Source organism: Mytilus trossulus, chromosome 8, assembly GCF_036588685.1.
Source record: "Mytilus trossulus isolate FHL-02 chromosome 8, PNRI_Mtr1.1.1.hap1, whole genome shotgun sequence".
Classification (NCBI taxonomy): Eukaryota; Metazoa; Mollusca; class Bivalvia; order Mytilida; family Mytilidae; genus Mytilus; species Mytilus trossulus.
Window position 1 is genome coordinate 43,502,270 of NC_086380.1, and position 22,204 is coordinate 43,524,473.

The 22,204-nt window shown below is 32.3% G+C and overlaps 2 protein-coding genes across 3 annotated transcripts in view; one reads left to right on the forward strand and one right to left on the reverse strand.

Annotated features, from left to right (window-relative positions):
- LOC134727690 (sodium-dependent serotonin transporter-like) overlaps nucleotides 1-21,995 on the reverse strand; it is a 36,819-nt gene extending 14,824 nt beyond the window's left edge. The window contains exon 1 of the mRNA XM_063592073.1: nucleotides 21,667-21,995. Within this exon, the coding sequence (XP_063448143.1) occupies nucleotides 21,667-21,850 (184 nt within the window). The 5' untranslated portion in view covers nucleotides 21,851-21,995. The remainder of the gene's footprint in view (nucleotides 1-21,666) is intronic.
- LOC134680982 (uncharacterized) lies at nucleotides 700-12,671 on the forward strand. Of its 2 annotated transcripts, none has more exons than XR_010100545.1 (2): nucleotides 700-915; nucleotides 3,164-3,575. XR_010100545.1 is itself a non-coding variant. In XM_063540308.1 (2 exons), the coding sequence occupies exons 1-2, from the start codon at nucleotides 835-837 to the stop codon at nucleotides 12,655-12,657; spliced, it is 381 nt and encodes a 126-aa protein (XP_063396378.1). In that variant the 5' UTR covers nucleotides 700-834; the 3' UTR covers nucleotides 12,658-12,671. The 2 variants fall into 2 exon arrangements, 1 of the variants encoding a protein (XP_063396378.1); XM_063540308.1 differs by lacking the exon at nucleotides 3,164-3,575 and adding an exon at nucleotides 12,358-12,671.
- Nucleotides 21,996-22,204: the final 209 nt, after the last annotated feature.

Genomic DNA, 22,204 nt, shown 5'->3' on the forward strand with positions numbered 1-22,204 from the left:
AAACGCTGGGTATTTACGTCAACCAATATATTAAAAAAATATTCATATTTTGTTCCCAAATCAGAATATCACATCACACATGCGTCTTGAATGAGTTCCTTATTCATTCTGCAATACTTAATAATTATTTTACAGTTACCGACTTTGTTCTGTATGTTTCAATTGCTTTGATATCAAGGATAGCAGGATTATTATTTTCCAAGCCAGTCGCGCGTTTGAACTTCAAAACGATCGCGTTAAGCAAAATGAAGTTCGAATTTTAAGGGCATTGAGAGCCACAATTTCCGAAGGTTTGGCCAAATATAGTTACGGTTATCTAATGTTGTGCACAGTAGAACATTCTTAGTAATTCAAAACATTTAAAGTATTGTTAACAATATGATTTATCAACATATAACAATATTAACGATAATTCATGTCAAAATAGACGTGCATTAATAAAATTATTAATATCAGTGAAAGTCGGGTACATGTAGATGAAAATAGTGCTTTTTAAACATTCACTTACATGCATGATTTATTATTAATACATTGCCATATAATACATGTGCATGGTGTATGTCTGTTATATTTTGTTAATGATAGATGAATTAATTATTAATTCATAATCCCACTTACAAAAAGTCCCTTAAAATTTCTGCTTAGTATATCACTATAAATAATATAAATACATTTATTATGCAGTCACAAACAGTATTTCTGACAATATTGTCAGGATCTGGAATACGAGATACAAAGTTTAAGACATTATTCATTTCACGCATCCTGTTTTGTTTACAATATAAATAAACCACGACTTTTGCAAGTTAATATTCTTTATTTTGTGAAAGAAATATGTTGATAAACATTATCTCTTTTGGGTTTATTGTGGCGGTGGCGTCAGCGCAAACTATCATCTATGACATTAATACTCAGGTAAGTTAAGTATTATCAAGAACAGTTTAATTCGCCTGGTTCTAAAGATTTCTTTACGTCAATGTGTCCAGTATTGGTCGACGATTCAACATCATATGTGTATTTGCTGTGAATCTGTAAGATCTGCATCAGTAGGTTGGGCATAGGTATATAATATACCAAGATGATAATTTGATATATATCTTTAGGTAGAATTAAATTTAACTATATGTTTAAATAATAAACAGAAGTCTGCTCTTTGGTCGGGTTGTTGTCTTGTTGACATATTCCCCATTTCTGTTCTCAATTTTTTTTTATAATGTTAAGTGACCACAATTACATTGTAAGTTCGTAGACTGCTGGGATCAAGTTATCTTATTCAAGTTGCCAGTTCAGTTGCTAACTTCTATGCCATAGTGTTTTCGGTGAAAAATTGTCTAACTTGTAAACAAGTACCACTTTATTTTATTTATCAAATATTGATCTTATAAAAAAAACTGCAGTCCTATTTATCAGTGTTGTGGCTATATTTTGAGGAATTATAATTTCAGTTGTGTATCACCATCAATGATCACTTGTTCTCCAATGGATGAATCTCTCGTAAGTTTTTCACGTTTTTAGATGTACCATTTTTATATATGAATCCAGTTATTGTCCACGATGACCTATACATGTACATGATGTAGATGTTAATTTCCGTGTCATTTGGTCTCTTGTGGAAAGTTGTCTTTTTGGAAATCATACCACATCTTCTTTTTTGTACATATAGTTTAGACAATACAAATTTTAATTGAAAATAAAGTGTTTTACATTTTCATGTCGATGCCTATTATAGCAGACTACTAGTATACCGCATGGGGTTTTCTCATAATTAAAGGACATAGTTTTTACAATTGACTACATTTTCTAACACCTGCTTTACTTTAACTTTGGTGGACAGTTTTCTCATTGGTTATTATACCACTTTTTAATTTTTTTACAACAGGTTGAAGATACATGAGTATTTATTAGTTTTTTATTGGTTTTGAACCGTCATGCAATATCTTCAATCTGTTCATTATGTCTAAATTGTTTTTTCAGTTGTTTTTGTGCTTTGTGTCGTTTAGATGGGCTTTCCAACTGACTTTCTAAAGGTTATTACTATTTCTGTACTGTGTTCTTTGTAAGTAGAGGGTTAAGTAAACGCAAACAAGCCTAACCCTAACACGTAATGTATATGCCTGTCCCAGGTCAGGAGAATTTAATTCATCGGTTGTCGTTTGTTAATGTTTATCATATTCAATCATTGTTTATTGTTTTGTACATAAACTTCACTGTTAATTTTCTCCTTTAACCTGTTGAACATTTTTCATTTCTTGGCCTTTTACTAAAAGCTATTAGGGCGGTACGAGTTTTGCTCTTTGATAAAGGCTGTACGGGGATCTATAGTTTCTAGCTTCTACGTCATTGTGGTGACCGATGGAGAGTTGTCTCTCTGTTAATCATAACAAATCTTCTTATTTCTTTATAATAACAGGTGTTTATACAGAATTATCATATCTTTCTAGTAAATGACGCTCTTTACGAAATAAATACATGTATTACAAAATTGATACAACTTTCAACTCTCAATTAAGATTCTTTTAATAGCTTTGCTACTAACATTAGGATACTTCACCAATAGTTTTATGGTGATCAGGTGTATAAAAAGATGCATGAAGGGTATACAAATTCATAAGTAAAAAACAAACTTAAAATTGAATGGTAAAACATTAAATGCCTCCTCCAGACAAACAGTAAACAAATCACAACATTAAAAACTAAAGAATGAGAGGCAACAAAAAAACCCACTGAAACCTTCGATTGATGCAAGGTGTTTCAAAAATGTAAACTTGCCCTGCTTTTAAATATGTTGCATACGTTGTGTTGGTACATGGAACTTTTGATTTTAAAGATTCCTTGTAATCAGCAATCACATATTAAGAACATCATGATAAGAAATGCATGCTCTATGTTACTCAAACTGTTAACGAAATCGCAAGATTGTCAAAAATTGTTACTGATTTAACTTAAGATACATTTTAATGTCATCACAGTCAGATTATGTCATCAAGCAAATTATTTGTAAATATGTAATCTGACGTCCAGTAACTCGATATGACGTATGGTATTGTTTAAATCCGGTCAATTTACATACTCAGAATGCAAAAAAACAAAAAAAGGCATGTATAGATATGTACCAGTAATTGAACTTCCTCGGAGAAGTATAGCACGCAAGTCTTTTTTTCAGGCAAATTGTACGTTGGTACAACGAGGTCCTACTGAAGACTGCAGATGGGTAGCGGGGTTAGATATGGCCGACCAAGTCATTGAAAATGGAAGAATTATTGCATATAAAATATTTTGGTTTGGTGGAGGATCGTCGGGATGGTACGTTCCTGGATTGAACGACTTGGACACTGTTTATAATCCTACAGGAATTGTTAACTGTGGACTACCATACCGCAACAAGACAATGCGCAGAAGATGGGCAATGTTTAATGACCATAAACATGAATTTATAATTTGTAAACCACGTGATATCGAGTTATAACAAAGGCGAAAACGTGGAACTGTTTAGTCTATATATTAGTTTAAATAAGAGTATATTTTTGATCACATATATAGAACGCAGAAATAAAAACGAAGAATACATATCGATACTTGATTTCTTTTCACTTGTTTATAAATTTTTGTATTTTATTATTTGTTTTCTAATCCTATGATCTTGGTGGTAGATTACCAAAAACAAACACACACACAACGACCCGAAATCTCATATCGATGAAACACTACGTAAATGATTCACTTGTATAAAAGACACATTTAAACGAGGCATGTGATAGTTGGAGTTTTATTCCTTCCTACTTAAAGTTGTTCAACTAATATTTTCTTGTTTAGTTTACAAATTGATTGCAATGGTTTTATACCGATAGAAACTGAATAGATTCTTTTTCTCTCAAAAATAACTACAAGTTTACAGAGAAATATAAAATATAAATACAAAGATATATTTAATCTCTTAACAAAGTAGAACATTCGTCAGATCTACAAATACTATAAAAGTAACTCGTTAAGATATGTGTTTTTATTACATGTGGTAATAGTTGGATATAAAATAACAGGGGAACCACAAATTCTAATATTCAACAAACTACAAATTTTCTCTATAAATATATGCATATTTCGTCAAAACCACGAAATCGTATATCCACAAAACTGCAAATTTTCCTCAAACCACGACCATTGCTACGCATAGTATTTAATGCTTTCAGTGAAACATTTGCTGATTTTTTTAAGAATTGATCAGAGTCAATTAAAATCCACTATGACGTGATGCCTGATCCCTTAGTGTAACTCACCAATGCAGAGTAGCAAAAGTGCGTCACTTGTAGAGTAATATCTTATAACCCTTCAAGGGCATCCCAGACTCTAATGAGATTACTGTTGCGCAGTTAATGTTTTATTGTGGTTTTTGTGAACTGATTGTATCTTTGACTTCTTTTTTGTTTTTCTTTTGATATTCTTGGTTTTTTGTATTTTTTATACTCAATTGGCACATACTTTATAAAAAAGAAGATGTGGTATGATTGCCAATTAGCCAACTTTCCACAAAAGACCAAAATGACACAAACATTAACAACTATAGGTCACTGTACGGCCTTCAACAATGAGCAAAGCCCATATCGCATAGTCAGATATAAAAGGCCCCGATAAGACAATGTAAAACAATTCAAACGAGAAAGCTAACGGCCTTATTTATGTAAAAAAATGAACGAAAAACAAACATGTAACACATAAACAAACGACAACCATTGAATTACAGGCTGCTGACTTGGGACAAGCACATAGATCAATAATGTGGCGGGGTTAAACATGTTAGCGGGATCCGAAACCACCCCCTAACCTGGGACAGTGGTATAACAGTACAACATAAGAAACGAACTATAAAAATCAGTTGTAAAGGCTTAACTCATCAGATTGACAAAAAATAAAAGTGGACGTGGCACAAAAAGACACAATGAACAGATCGGTGAGTACTCGCAGTTATCTCTCTCTATTTCTAACATAGACATTGTTTCAGGTTTCTTCTTACTTTGAGGAATAAAACACTCTTCGTGTTCAAGATTCCAAAGAGACATTTAAATAAAAAACATCAGTTAAACTAATCATTCAAAAATGAAATGACAAATGTCAAGGGAAAAAAGAAAAAAAAACCAATAGTATACAAAACATAACATAGTAAACTAAAGACTAAGCAAAACGAACCCACCAAAAACCGGAGTTGATCTCTTGTACCCAACAAAATCGTTGTGTTAGTTTTATAAGTTATAAAGAATAATATTTTATCATATTTTTAATCGATACATGTAGCCAACATTCTTTCGTCGAAATAAGCATTAGATATTTCCCACAGGACTTTAGGCAAGAACTTATAAATCATTTCAACATTTAAAATAACCGTATCTACTGCTGTAATGTTTAATTTCATTAACAGTTCAAATCATTTGAGGCAACACAAAATCACATGTACAGTTAGTACGTAATGATACGGTCCTTCCAGGTGTCAAGCTATAACTTATTATGACCTACATCCACTTCATTTGAATTACGGTTGATAGTTTCATTTGGTAATAATACGACATTAATTGTGTATCTCATTTTTAAATGGATATTTTTCGTGCCCCCCCCCCCCCCCCCCCCCCGAGGTGATTTTCTGTATATACCTTGACCAGGAACGCTCCAATACAAACACGATCAAACACAAACAGAGATGTATTATAAACAATAATAAACTAAAAGAGACATTCAGCTTTATATACGCAAATTGCTTAAATGAAAATGAATTTCGAGATACAGGCAATGCTTAATACGTTTACCAAAACTTGATCTAAATAAATTTAGATGGTTTCGATATTAAGGTCAATTTACAGCAATTGAGTCAAATTAGCAACACAAAAGTCCATAGTTATGCATACAGCTGCCTAATGTTTAACTTAACTGAAAATTGAAAAAAAAAATCTTATCTTTTCTTAATTTTTTTTTAAAGTTACTAATAAAAAATCAGAGAAAAAAGCGTAATAAAAGTCTAACATAAATAAATCTTTTACAACCAAATGAATTCCAAAATGGTATTTTACTGATACACATATTTCCATTTGATTAATGTAAGGTATTCAAAAACTCACCAATTTTTTTTTATCTATTAACCACTCTGTTCTTTAGTTGGTAGTGAAAACGTAAAATAAATACGTTTATCATACACTTAGACTAAATAACATATAAATTTTACCGTATGATAATAGCATTAAATTGACGTAAATTTCATATTTTTCGAATTGGTGCTTAGCGGGCTGATATGAAAAGTTTATCACATGCTTCGATTGTTATCACATGCCTTTCCGTAACGTTATCACATGGCATTCCGGTGATACTCGGCAAATTCCGGAAAATACACTTCAATGCTACGTTTTCAGTGAAAACATTCAAAGTAGTGTACAAAACAATTATTATGGAAAGGATATCGTGTAAAATAATAAAAATAATAAGAAAAAACAAACAAAAATGACTTTTCCAAACAATGTTCATAATTATGTATATTGTTGAATTATGTTTATTTGTCGATTCGTTTATATTAAACTTGTTTTTTTTTCTCTCTCTGTTGAGGCATATGATAGAAAAATTTCATATTGAATGTATCAAATTTTGGGTCCGACGTCCGTGAACGTTTTTACTCTTTAAACTTCGGGAACCACGTAAAAGGATCAATACATTAATCTGTTATTTTTCTTTACTGTTGAAGCATATGATAAAAAGATCATAACATGTCATTTTTCATATCGCATGTATTATCAGCCCTCTGTCAATATCAGCCCTCGAGCCATGTGGCTCTTGGGCTGATATTAGTCATAGGGCTGATAATACATGCGATATGAAAAATGACATGTAATAATCTGATATTACCATGCGATGAAACTCCGCTTTTTATATATTTTTTTTGTAGTTTTTTTCCACCAATGAAAGCTTTTGACTGATGTTTACCAAATATGTTTGTGACCCTATTATAACTCTTGCATCATTTAACCGGAATCGATTTGCTTACAACATTTAAATCGTTATGAAAGGGTTTCTAGATTTTGAAAGATTTCATTCAAAGATTTTCATAAAATGTAAGTGATACATTGCTTTCAATTTTGAGTTATTGTTGATTTATTTATCATCAATCGAAGTTTAATTTCAGAATGACACAACAACGTTTTATAATACGGTTTATCGCTTTTATAAGATAAACCAATTTAATTAAAGAGAAATGATTATTGCCTCATTCGGATCCGGTTCTTGTTTCCCGCCAATCAACGTCACATGACTCGTCAGCATTACATTGCACTAGCCAATCTTGTAGATATGTAAAAGTTTCAAAAAGATTATTTTTGATTGTCTTATCTAACTCAGATATGTGAACATTGATGTTTTAATACGTTTGTATTTTACTATCATATTTATTTTACATGTCGGCACGAACTATGGGCTTCCCCACATCTATTTTTAGAAACAAAACAGATATGCGGTAAATAAGTTACTGTCAACTATCCATTACTTAAAGTAATACCATGGAATTTTACTCTAGCACCTCGTTCTTTTAGGTCACAAAATATATTCGACGCAAAACTATTCAAGATAGAACTTTCCAAAAACATGTATTCGAATTTTAAGTACTTCTAGGAATGCATGCATGGGGTAGCCAATTTAGTACAGGAAACGCCTAGTTCTTTTAGGTCACAAAATATATTCGACGTAAAACTATTCAAGTTTGAACTTTCCAAAAAAGCGACACATACTGCTTAGCTGTATCCGAATTTTAAGTACTACTAGGAATGCATGTGATCGCCAATTTAGTCATGTAAGTACAGGATATGAGGTACTTTCTATGTATTGATTGATATGATTTTTTTTTTTTTTTTTTTTGTTTACGTTCTACTCCCTTGGTTTCTAAAATATTGGTCACGTTACTTGTTTAAAATTAATATATAGATTAGCCTATACAAATGTACACGACTTTGAAGGAGTGCCTAGGATAGCACTTATTCACAGGCACTTGTCTCAAAAAAAAAAATTCCTATATACCTTAATATAACACAAGGTACTTAACTAAATTTTTTGAAAATGACACCCAGTCCCGAATTCACGTCATTTTTTTATTTCTCGGTTTTCAAACCTTCTTAAAGTTAATATGCCGTAAATCTAAATTGATTTATCTACACAATGGTATATGACACGACTATCACTGTTGTCGGGATCATTAGTAGCAGGCCTCAGAAGTCGGTCAACGGGATGTTTTTTTGCATTCGTCTCAATTTTTGGCAACACCCGGTCCGCATGTAATTTTATACTGGTTTCTCATTGGTCAATCGTCTGGCTAAAAATAAATGTGGGAAATTTTGGTCAATTTATAACTCTACATTAGTGTCGTTGTGTACACGTGTGTTTCATAACAAAGTTATTTGGGTTTGTTTCACATAATCTGTAAAGAATTTACAATAAAGGTAATAATTCATAGTCAGAGGGAAGCTAACAGTTTTTATTTTAATATTTTTTTATAATAATTCAATCACTGCGGGCTGGGTGTTGCCAAAAATTGAGACGAATGCAAAAAACATCCCGTTGACCGACTTCTGAGGCCTGCTACCAATGATCCCGACAACAATGATAGTCGTGTCATATACCATTGTGTAGATAAATCAATTTAAATTTACGGCATATTAACTTTAAGTAGGTTTGACAACCGAGAAATAAAAAAATAACGTGAATTCGGGACTGGGTGTCATTTTTCAAAAAATTTAGTTAAGTACCTTGTGTTATATTAAGGTATATAGGAATTTTTTTTTTGAGACAAGTGCCTGTGCACTTATTATATATACAGGTAATGTATTTTCGTAAACTTTGTAGAGGACAATAAAATTGAAAATGGAAAAATAATATTAGTGCATATTACAGATTAACAAAGCAATTGAGTAGATTTATGGCATACCACCATCTTGCATTGTACTTTTGCAGTGACCAATCAGTCTAGTTATTACCCAAATCTCCGAATGTGTACACAGATGTTCAGTTTTATTGATTATACTGTTTATTTTTATGAAGAAACTTCCTGATTTATCGCATTATATCTCTTAGAAATATTTAACAAGTTCCAAACATATGTGCTTTAGAATACATTTTGTTCAACTAAGCCGGTTATGGCGAGATAACTCTTTTAGTAAACCCATTGGTAATTCATGATCGGTTTATCAGTGGATGTATTACTGCTAAAATAATGCGTTTTATGATGATAAATATATATATATATATATATATATATAAACGAGTCTAAATTGAAAACTACGTTCAAACCTATGACTGCGTTGGATAAAAACCGCAATTTTTATACGTGTGCATGTCAAACAAATTTCGTTGTAGAAGGGTCTAAAAACAGCACAAACAACATTTCCCAAAAGAGTGAAAAAGTATATTTAAACAAAACGCATTTGACTAACAGGTCGAACAACTGATGTTCTTTAACCCTGCTGACTGCCATTGACGATTGCCAAATAAAATTGATCACAAGGTGTAACAAAATGGATCCTAATATAAATTTAATACGTCACAGAATATATATATATATAACATGGATAATACAACGAAAGAAGTGATATCTTCAAAAACAGCACCTTTATAACAAAGCTATTACAAAAGGAAAAATATGATTGTCTAAGATTCAAACATATTAACAAAGAATAATGCCTTCTTAGCTAGTTCACCTAAATGGACCTTTAGGTTGTAGGAAAAAAGGGGGGGGGGGGATTCTGGTGAGTGTGTATAGACACACTCAAGTGGCAAGATTAAGGGGTTATGATCGTTTCCCGTAATTGTACGTCGGATCATATTAGGTTTTTACTTTCCTGCGGTACCGCAGGAAGTTCTGTTGAGACCATCTCATGTCTACCTTGAGTGGCCGGTTCTGAATTGGTACCAGTTCGAGCTTGACTGCTATGATACATAGTATGGCCTATGTATTCAGTGTTTTATAATATAAAAAATGTTAATCTTTACTCCCCTGAAACCAGGGGGTGATTCAAATAAGACCCGACGTATTTGGGGATCATAACCCTCGTTCTCTTTAGAATTTAACCTGGAGGAACTTGAGCATCCATTGCTACCAATGGTGCACAGATTTGTCAGTTAAAACTAGCATGTCGGCATTCTGTAATCATGTCAGACCTCGTCATTCTAAGTGAACTGTGGCCGTTATTTCCACAATAGTTATTTGTTTGTTATGTTTTTGCCTAAAAATGGATTCTGTGATTAATACGGTTTATCGCTTTTATAAGATAAACCAATTTAATTAAAGAGAAATGATTATTGCCTCATTCGGATCCGGTTCTTGTTTCCAGCCAATCAACGTCACATGACTCGTCAGCATTACATTGCACTAGCCAATCTTGTAGATATGTAAAAGTTTCAAAAACCCACCCACCTCCCCTTGCAATCTGCCATCTAATAACAATTCTTGTGTCTGCTGCTGTTTTATTTATCTTTTCAGAATGACCAGAACATGCCGGATCCATAACTTTTTGGACAAAAAAGAGGAGACAATCAAGCCGATGGATTTGCTAGCTGAATCATACGTTCGAGAACTATAATTATTATGTCAATGCTAATTTTCATGAATGGCTACCACCTTTATCTAAATATTTAGACACATTCCGTGTGAAAATGGAATTACCAATACCTGGTATTAGTTCTTCGCCTAGATGCATTTAACTTTTGACTTTATTTGGATAAAAATCATGCAGCTTTTATTTTAATTACTCGATTCTAATTGTTCATTGTTATGTAATAAAATCATTCGTCACAGTCAAAAAGGATGTCGGGATCTGGCAAGATTAAGGGGTTATGATCGTTTCCCGTAATTGTACGTCGGATCATATTAGGTTTTTACTTTCCTGCGGTACCGCAGGAAGTTCTGTTGAGACCATCTTATGTCTACCCTGAGTGGCCGGTTCTGAATTGGTACCAGTTCGAGCTTGACTGTTAATGATACATAGTATGGCCTATGTATTCAGTGTTTTATAATATAAAAAATGTTAATCTTTACTCCCCTGAAACCTGGGGGTGATGCGAATAAGACCCGACGTATTTGGGGATCATAACCCTCGTTCTCTTTAGAATTTAACCTGGAGGAACTTGAGCATCCATTGCTACCAATGGTGCACAGATTTGTCAGTTAAAACTAGCATGTCGGCATTCTGTAATCATGTCAGACCTCGTCATTCTAAGTGAACTGTGGCCGTTATTTCCACAATAGTTATTTGTTTGTTATGTTTTTGCCTAAAAATGGATTCTGTGATTAATGAAACATTCACGTCATATAATTATTCGATGTCGAAATATCGTCAATCGACTAAGAAGATACAAATAAAGGTTACCAACTTTACCCTGTTTTGTCTTTTTCATAAGTATCATATAAACATTTTATATTTAAATTTTAATAAAAAATATACATTAAACATTAAACAGATGTGTGTTAATTCATGTCTCGCGATACATGTACTGGTTCCGTTTAGCCTGAATCTAACTGTTGCAAGGATGTCGCTTCAGTAAAGCTATTACTAAGTCGTTCCTTGTAGTACTTAGTGTAGTTTTGTATTCTCATCGTTTGTGTTACTAAGCAGAATTATACAATATGTTATTCTGCATTATAAAAACTTGTTATTATAAACGTATATTAATAAAGAAACTAATAAAATAGCATTATCTTGTAATACATTTATTAATGGACGACGTTTTTCTTATTTGTAGCCTATTTGCAAATCTAATTGCAGATTTTCCATTTACCTTTGAACTTAAATAGATGTATTATTACAAAAACTGTTGCATCATTTTCTTTTAAACAATTTAATATGAAAGAAAATCAAATTAAGTAATTAATTGCAGTGACATGCTGTTGTTTTGTTTGATACTTAATATGCTAAATAAATAATCTATCTTGTACGCTTTTTTTCTTCATTTATATATATATATAAGGGATGAAAAGTATTCATATTTCAACGACGAAATGTGTGTTTCTATCCTTGTTTTCCTTGGACTCGCTGTAGCTGGATCCTTTGCACAAACTGTTCAGTATGATATAAACACACAGGTCAGTATCTTTTTTTTATTATCTAAAAGCAACTGATAGTTGTTTTTGTCTTATATTGCTCTTGTTTTTTAAAACTACAGAGACGTTACACGACAAACAGACTGTTAATTGTATCGCTCGGACAAATACACATCAATATATTCTTAGTTATTTTCCTTGATATTTTGTCCTTTTTTGTTAACTTCTTAGATATGTTTTTCATAAATTGATGAGATTTGTAATCGTTAAACTGCTGTTGTCTACAATTAAGTATTTTATTTCGGCAGGCCTTGTGTACACAGATTGAACGACCTGCAACAAGAGACTGCAGATGGGTTGCAGGATTAGATATGGCTGATTTGTTGATCGAAAAAGGAAGAATTATTGCTTATCAAATTAAATGGTTCAATGGAAGATGGTCAAGTTGGTATGTTCCTGGACTCAATGACTTAAGCAATGTGTACAATCCAAGCAGACGCAAATGTGATTTGCCATACAGACGGAATTCAATGAGAAGAAGATGGGCAGTGTTTTATGATCACACACACAGATTTATAATTTGTAAAACACGAGGAAATATTAAATAGATATATTGATGTAAATATGACGTTTACATTAAAAGATCTATATTAATACATATATTACTATTTCCTTTCTTATTTATACATTGAAGTTATAATCAACCTTCATTATTCTGGGTTTAAAATAGTCCTGAATGCATTTTCAACTGACTAAGAACATACATTTATACATTGTGCCTCATTATTGATCACTTTGCATTGGTTCATTCCTTGTGTCATGGTCTCAATTGTGTTTTAAAACCACGTTTTGTCACCTAAGTCTTGTTGCGTTGCTGTTTTAAATGGTCAGTTAAATTAATTTGTTTCTTCCAATTTGGAAGCAAGGTGTTTCATGAAATTGGGTAAGAATTACAGGATGAAAACAAGGGTTCGTCGGTTTTGTTTACTACCTGTAGCAATAGGTCTGCAAATATCAAAGTTATTTGGTTGTTTTATACTTCAAATATTCAACTAATATCGAAGCAGAATCCATGACTCCAAAACAAACGTTCTTACATGGTTTGATATTGATAATTAAAATAAGGATTACTTTATACCAGTCGAAATTAACGTTTGAATGTGTAGCAAATTCGATTACTTAAAATGTATAATGTTGTACAATATGATAATAACAAAAAGAAAAGAAACCCTATAGTTGTATAATATAATAATAACAAAAAGAAAAGGTACCCTATATTTCTTTCAAATAAATTTTGCCAACAAGATGACACCGATCTTCTAAAAACTATACGGTATTTTTGTGTGTTTTTCTTCATTTTTCTTTGAAGAAAACAAAAACAGTTTGAAGGTTCTAGATATGACGTTTCAGTACAAGTTTCTAGGACTCCAAATTTCATTTCTATACTAAACAATACTCATTGCTTAATTATTGCACTAACATGAACACAGATACAATAAAATTTACGGTACAAATTTTCTTGCACCAGATGCGTATTTCGACAATACATGTCTCTTCAGTGATGCTCGTGGCCAAAATATTTGAAATCCAAAGCTTATGTAAAGATACAATGTCGCATTTGTGCATATCCATATCAGTATTTGATAAAACTTGTGAGGTACACAACACCAAAATAACTTCATTAGGATGCAAAAACGTGTGAAATTTGTATCAACGAAAAATTCACATCAGATTGTATTCAAAACATTCAAACCTACAAAGGATATGTTTAAGTGATGAGAGTGCTAAGGCGGGTTCACAGCTCTTGACATTTCATTTGACAGAACTGGTAAATCTTGCATAAAATGATCAGTTGGTGTAAACATTTCAATTTGATATCAAACTACACTGTTCGAAGTAAACTTTACAAGACACAAATCAAGAGAACAACGTCCTTTAAAGCAAATTTACAGATCTAACATTGTTGGGTTGATGTTTAGACGAGTTGTATATACATTATGTACACAGCCATGTATCACCATCATTGATGGCGATCCGATGGATACATCTGTTGTAGGGTTGTCACTGTCTCAGACGTACTTATATATATATATATATATATATATATAAACGAGTCTAAATTGAAAACTACGTTCAAACCTATGACTGCGTTGGATAAAAACCGCAATTTTTATACGTGTGCATGTCAAACAAATTTCGTTGTAGAAGGGTCTAAAAACAGCACAAACAACATTTTCCAAAAGACCAAAAGAGTGAAAAGTATATTTAAACAAAACGCATTTGACTAACAGGTCGAACAACTGATGTTCTTTAACCCTGCTGACTGCCATTGGCGATTGCCAAATAAAATTGATCACAGGTTGTAACAAAATGGATCTTATTATAAATTTAATACGTCACAGAAAAAAAAATTGTTAACTTGTGGACAGGATGTTGTGCCACAAACATTCGGTGTCAATATTTCTTTAGTACACCATATCCGGATTTCGACAATAAATGTCTCTTCAGTGATGTTAGGGATCGAAACGGTATTTGGAAGGCCATATAAAAAGCACCCTCATTTTTAGAGAACGTACCCTCAATTTTTTATTAACTCTTGAATTTTAAGAGTCAATATATAGGATGAACGGATCATATAAACCGGAGGGAAAATATGATACATGCCCAAACAAAAAATATAAACGAGTCTAAATTGAAAACTACGTTCAAACCTATGACTGCGTTGGATAAAAACCGCAATTTTTATACGTGTGCATGTCAAACAAATTTCGTTGTAGAAGGGTCTAAAAACAGCACAAACAACATTTTCCAAAAGACCAAAAGAGTGAAAAGTATATTTAAACAAAACGCATTTGACTAACAGGTCGAACAACTGATGTTCTTTAACCCTGCTGACTGCCATTGGCGATTGCCAAATAAAATTGATCACAGGTTGTAACAAAATGGATCTTATTATAAATTTAATACTTCACAGAAAAAAAAATTGTTGTATATATATACAACTCGTCTAAACATCAACCCAACAATGTTAGATCTGTAAATTTGCTTTCGCAAATTTTTGGTTCTTCCCTCGCCGGGATTCGAACCCATGCTACTGTGATATCGTGACACCAAATCGCCTGCACTGCAGCCGTCCCGCTAGACCACACGACCACCTGGGCTCTCAATATATATATAAATAAGATGATCAAACTTCACATTTCATTCTGACGATATGTTTGGTACTGTTCTTATTTTCATTGGATTGGTTGTAGCTGAATCATCAGCACAAAGAAATCAGTATGATATAAAGACACAGGTACGTCTATTTCACTTGATGACATAAAGACAAAGGTCGATCATTTTGACATACAGATATAAAGACACAATTTTGTCTTTTTCACTTACAAGTTATTAATACTTTTAAGGATACATAAGGTCGAAATTATAACAAAATATGGGTTTCTAGAGTATAACGATTCTTTGGACAAACAGATCAAACTTTTTGTTTCAAAAGATAAGCAAACGCGAGTTTTTCACCTTAAAGAAATTATACTTCAAATTTGTTTAAGAGGTCTTTGTTAATAGTTTATATTATCAAATATTCATGATTTTAGAAAAACGGTATGTTTGGCAGTATAAGTATTTAGATTTTAAGAAAACTCCATAGGCCATTTATTCATGATAATTGGTTTTAAAATCTTCATACATAGTCAAGCCAAATGGGATTCTTGTAAAAGAGGATTCTGTGTTCTCGATTTTGAGATAATGATTAAAATCAATCGACAAATGCACTTATTCCTGACGATCCTGTCACTGTATAAATATTAATGATAAAAATGTAATGAAAAGATGGAAATGGTTGGCATGGTATAACGTCTAATGAAAACTATTTGTTAACTTAGAGGAAAAGTTCTGAAAAATAGTAAGTTAATTTTGCAACTGATGCATTATCATTTTGTTCTATCATTTTGTGTAAATGAATAGTTTTGTTCCTTTGTGGTTTATAGACATATCGTTGTTATCAATCGGGAAATAAGACAAAATGGCCGAACGCAGAAAACTGATACTCTAAATTTAAAATCGATTGTGATCTCTTATCTAGCGGAATAAAACTTTGATATCTATGAATTTGAGCATTTTTGTACAGAATTAACATAGTACATGTATCAATTTTTGATTTTTTTGTGAAGTTTCCCTTTTTACATGATGACCGTGACGTTACAAGCGTCCAGTCGAATAGAGTATTTTTTGGCAAATACCACGGCAGAGAGGGTAAAAAGGCATATCCTTTTGGCAAATACCCCGGCGGCATTAAAAAAATGAACGATGTTCATTTGATAACAGTAAATTGGTGAAACATATGCTGGCTATCGACAATCAAAATCCAGGATTCTTACATAAGGTGATATTCAAAATACCAGCTGCTCAACATAATATGAAGACATTTTGTCTGCTCTCACTTGACATTTTTTTTATATTTAAACTTGTAGTTAATATCTTACTGACAACCTGATAACCTGTTTTCTGGCCTAACAGTGTACGTGGGTATAAAGCGCGGTCTTGCAATTAAAACCTTGTGATTTTTTCTCTTATCTCAGAATGCATGTTATAAACATACAAAACATTTTTTTTTGCTCTGCAAAATTACTAAATTAAAATCCTTTTGTTAAACTTATCAATATTTGTTTTCTCTAAGGAAAAAGTGTGATTTTTGTATGTGTGTATGGTATCATGAAACTGTTGCTATCTTTTCATTTGATAAAATTTGTAAATGATATTTTTGAGCGCCACATAAGAACACATTTAATAGAATTTGAAACTTTAGATTAATATATGGCCAACTTACGACGACATGCAATTGGTTTTTTTTCTTAATTACACCTTACGTAAGAATCCTTTAATAGTTATCCCACAAGGACGCGGTGTGTCAGTGTAAGATCAGACCGATGGCCGGAGGCCAGAGGGTGATCTAACACTGACACACCAAGTCCGAGTGGGATGATTAATAGTTATTCCACAAGGACGCGGTGTGTCAGTGTATACTAAGATCACAACGATGACCGAAGGTCAGAGGGTGATCTAACACTGACACACCAATATAAAAAAGAAGATGTGGTATGATTGCCAATGAGACAACTATCCACAAAAGACCAAAATGACACAAACATTATAACTATAGGCCACCGTACGGCCTTCACCAATGAGCAAAGCCCATACCGCATATAGTCAGCTATAAAAGGCCCCGATAATATAAGACAATGTAAAACAATTCAAACGAGAAAACTATAACGGCCTTATTTATGTAAAAAAAAAGAATAAAAAGTCTGAGTGGGATAACTATTTTACATCCCAGCTATTTTAGATTTGACGAAAAAACATTTACAATTCATAAAATCTAGTTGAGAACGCCACACAACCATTACAATATACTTTATAAGCCTTGGATTTCGAATATTTTGGCCACGAGCATCACTGAATAGACATGTATTGTTGAAATGCGCATCTGGTGCAAGAAAATTGGTACTGTTAATTTTATTATATATTACTAATAAATGAATAAAAAGATCTTGCTTCCTTTAAGTAGGTCAAATTACTGTGTGTTTGTATCCACTCATCCTGGTGTAGTGGTATGTGTCGTGACTTGATATGCTAAAGGTCTTGAGTTCGAATCCCAGCATATACACTGGATTTTTCTACGTGAATTTTGATAGATAGTCTTTTCGGTATATAAATAAATATAAATAAATATACTTAAGTTTTATATTGGATTTGACATTCCCGCCAAAATGTTACAGAACAAAGGAAAGCACATACCAGTCAACTGACCCGTTTTCTGCGGGTGTGACCCGAGATTTTCACAATTCGGAGGGATCACCCGGGACACCCGCCGGGTCATTGAAATCACCCGGGAATTCCGAAAATGACCCGATTTCACCCGTATTTCTTAGCCTTGCGATTGATTTCATAAGTAATATTCTTTTGAAATACCGGGAAATTCGTAATACTTCCATGAACAGGAAGTTCATCTAGCTATGTAAACTGTCAATTTAAGTGACCCATTAAGTGCATGGCTTTACTTGACAGCTTTGGTTTCAAACACACTGTTAATTAACACCAATTACCTTAGCTTTAGGTCGTAATTAAACTGCTCTACATTTGTTTTCAAATAGAGTTAGAGTTACTTCCCCTAATTTGTCACCATTCAAAATTATTCCTTATATTTACGTTTTATGGGTGAAAAAGATAAAATGATAAAAAATTTAGAATTCAAATACATTTTGAAAAATAACTTTTCATTATTTTAATACTTTTATACAATTTTAAAAAAAAAGTTGAAAATTATTTTTTACATTTATACTGCCTTTAACTGTATTACTATATTTTATCTTAGTCTAATTTCCTACTTTGTTCAGAGTTGCTGTGTGAGCCAAAAGTCTCAAACATTTCAAATTACAATTGAAAAAAATTCCAGTATCTGATAATCAATGATAAATAATTACATTAGATGTAAGTTTCATTATAATACGTTATTCTGATTGGCTAACATGTTATTCCGTAAACAATTGCATCAGACAATAACATTTATATCATGCATGATGACACGAGGTCTCACAAAAAAAGTGCACAGGTGAATAAAATAAAACTGGATAAAAATCGTGTTTTCATGATTTTAGCTAAAAAAATGTAATTATAAGTATTGAATACTTCTTTTTGAAACTTTATAGGGTTGTAAAAGCGTTGACCGTGCGTACATTTTTAGAATGAAGCGCTTCCGCGCTTCATACAAAATGTACTTCGGTCAACGCTTTTACCACCCAATAAATTTACAAAAAGAAGCATTCAATTCTCAATTACAAAAAGTAAAGAACATAAAACTGTATTACACACATTTATTGAAATCTTTAAAAGTGCAATGAAATAATAATTAATTAGAATAAAATGACTTAACCAAGTGAACATGCATTGATGTTTTGGTATTTTCCATATACATAATAAGAAAATGTACCATTAATACTGAAATTCAGCTCGAAAAAGTTCGTACGCGTTATGACCTGAGATTTGATTCTTCAATGCAGGTCATGACCTGCATTTTCATCGTCACAGGTTGACAGGTATGAAAGCATGCATATCAATGAAACTCAAACTGGGGTGATATGGTAGGGATGATCCGGATCAGATCACCCCTGTTCGAACAAAGCAGCTGGGATGTAAGGGTTTTGATCGGTTGTTAGCCAGTGTATTTTTCATCAATTTACTGTTACATGTATCAAATGAATATCGTTCATTTTTAACGCCGTCGGAGTATATGCAAAAAAGATATATAAAAAAGAAGATGTGGTATGATTGCCAATGAGCCACCTATCCACAAAAGACCAAATTGACACAGACATTAACAACTATAGGTCACCGTACGGCCTTCAACAATGAGCAAAGTCCATACCGCATAGTCAGCTATAAAAGGCCACGATAAGACAATGTAAAACAATTCAAACGAGAAAATTAACGGCCTTATTTATGTAAAAAAATGAATGAAAAACAAATATGCAACACATAAACAAACGACAACCACTGAATTACAGGTTCCCGACTTGGGACAGGCACATACATAAATAATGTGGCGGGGTTAAACATGTTAGCGGGATCCCAACTCTCCCCCTTACATGGGACAGTGGTATAACAGTACAATATAACAACGAACTATAAAAATTAGTTGAAAAAGGCTTAACTCATCAGATGGACAAAAATACAAGTGGACGTGGCCGGGTACTTATACATCCCGACACAAAAAGACACAATGAACATATCTGAGAGTACTCGCAGTTATCTGACAGCTAGTTCAAAGCCACGTGCACTAACAACTAATAAAAAATTCATGCATCTTAGAATAAACTATCAATCCGTACACATCTTTTTTTACCCTCTCTGTCTTGGTATTTGACAAAAAATACTCTATCCGACTGGACGCTTGTAACGTCATGATCATCAATGCGTTTTGAACGTTAACATTCCAAACAGATATTTCAAGTTATTGATGGGTATTTGCGAAACATTCCAGTCTTGAGAATGTATTTCGCTCGCCCATCGGCTCGCGAAATTTAACATTCTCGCGACTAGTATTTTGTTCGAATACCCCTCCTTAAATGATATATCTGTTAAAAATTATCAATCAAATATTTTCACTTGGTTTTTTGGACTTTGACTTGGTGTTCGGTATTTTTGTTAGATTAAATAAAATCAGATTATGTTATTATTTGAAAATATACTTGAAACATTTGCGAAAATTTATGATTATAAATTCTATTCATAAGGTCACAAGCAAATTATTAAAGAACACCATATATATTGTCCTCGTCGTATTAAAAAAAACTTTTGTGAAAAGACCGTATAGAATTTTTAATTGACATTTTCTAATTTTCAAATTTCAATAATAGATATTACATTCATATGATTTAATCAAATACAATGTAATTATGGCACAGTGTTCTTTAGATGAAAAATATAATAAAATTAATTGTACTGTGTTGCTTTTGCATATTTATATTATATTAAATCAAACCAAATTCATTGACCTTTAATAAGTACAAAAAATACGAAATTTTAAGATCTCACTTCGAATAATAATTATAAGCGAGTGAACACGACAAAAATTTCACAAGTATCTGGCATATGTTATTTATTGATAACGGATTGAAAATAATGTTCTGATTTGCGAATTTATAATTAAAACAGGAGAACTCGCGTATACGCATTGAGACAACAACCCAACCACACGAAAAACCAAACTACATATAAGATCAGAATAAAGTTTACAAATATACAAAACAAGTGAATATACAATAACATTTATGTCAACGTGTAGGCCCGTACCTACAAATTTGCAGAGCCATCAAGTATCAATCTGTCTATGGTAATTAAGTATGTTCATTTCGCGTGATGATTTCAACATTTTAGCCAGCAGTAGAACATGCAAAAGCGGCCGATTGAAAATAAAAAAATGTTGTTATTCGGGTATCTACTTGTATATAATATGTATGTCTTATATTTATGTATATAAATAAAAGCAAATTTCGATGGCTTAGATTATCTTTAGTATGTTTAAACTCATTACAAGCATCAGGAATTTAAGCTTATAAGACATAAACTTGAGTGAAATAGTATGGATGAATATAGGTTCTGTGGATGGGTAAGCACTTCCTGCTTCTCTAAAAACACTCGTTTAATTTCTGTTTTGTTTGTAAATAATTAGACTGTTTGTCCTTTCATATATACATGTACCATATACCATTTATACGGTACCAAAATTTGAAAGAATGCCATATGAATGGGAAGTTTGTGACCATAATAAATGTTTGAAGTCCATATAAAGTTTTGTATATTTAATAACATTTTTCTATTTCAATACGGTTCAGCGTTATCTACTCTGCAAAACAAACTGTCTCTGTTTCATTATCGATTATTTATTATTCAAAAAACTGATGATTTCATAAAATACGTTCAGTATAGAGAAGGGCTCAAAGAGATAAAAAAAAAATCACAATAGAAAATGAAACTTTCTAGACACATTGGGTTAAAGTTAGAACAAGATCAGCAACATGGCTGAAAGTGTAAGAATAAGAGAGGCACTATATACATACCGCCGCCGTTTTTGTAACAAATATATGGAAACCTCCAAACATTTCCTAAGTCAACAGCGAATCCAATAACGGATAGCAGAAAATCTATCTTCTTACTCCATTTCTCCCTTTCTGGTAATTCTTTAGGTTTTTCTGTTATCATTAGTTTTCCTATTCCGTCTATGACAGGCATTTTAGAATCCATTTTTGAAATTTGAATGCTGGCGGGAACAGTTATCCAAAAATAGGCTAAAGAACTACTTCATGCGGTTAATTACTCAAAAGTTACAAATATTTCAAATGTTTCAAATTACGTTCATGGTGCACAGAAAAATTCATTTCAATTAGAATTCAACCGATCCTTCGTCAAGAAAACTTTAGACGTATGACTGCACAACTTCATGTCACGTGACAGTAACTGAAGTACGTTATTTAAAGATGGCTTTAGATTACATATTTATACGTTATAGTTATCTACAGCAAAAAAATGAATAGATTTTCTAATTGCTCTGTGACTTTCTAACCTTAAATGATCCTATAAGCGACAATACAAGCTGGT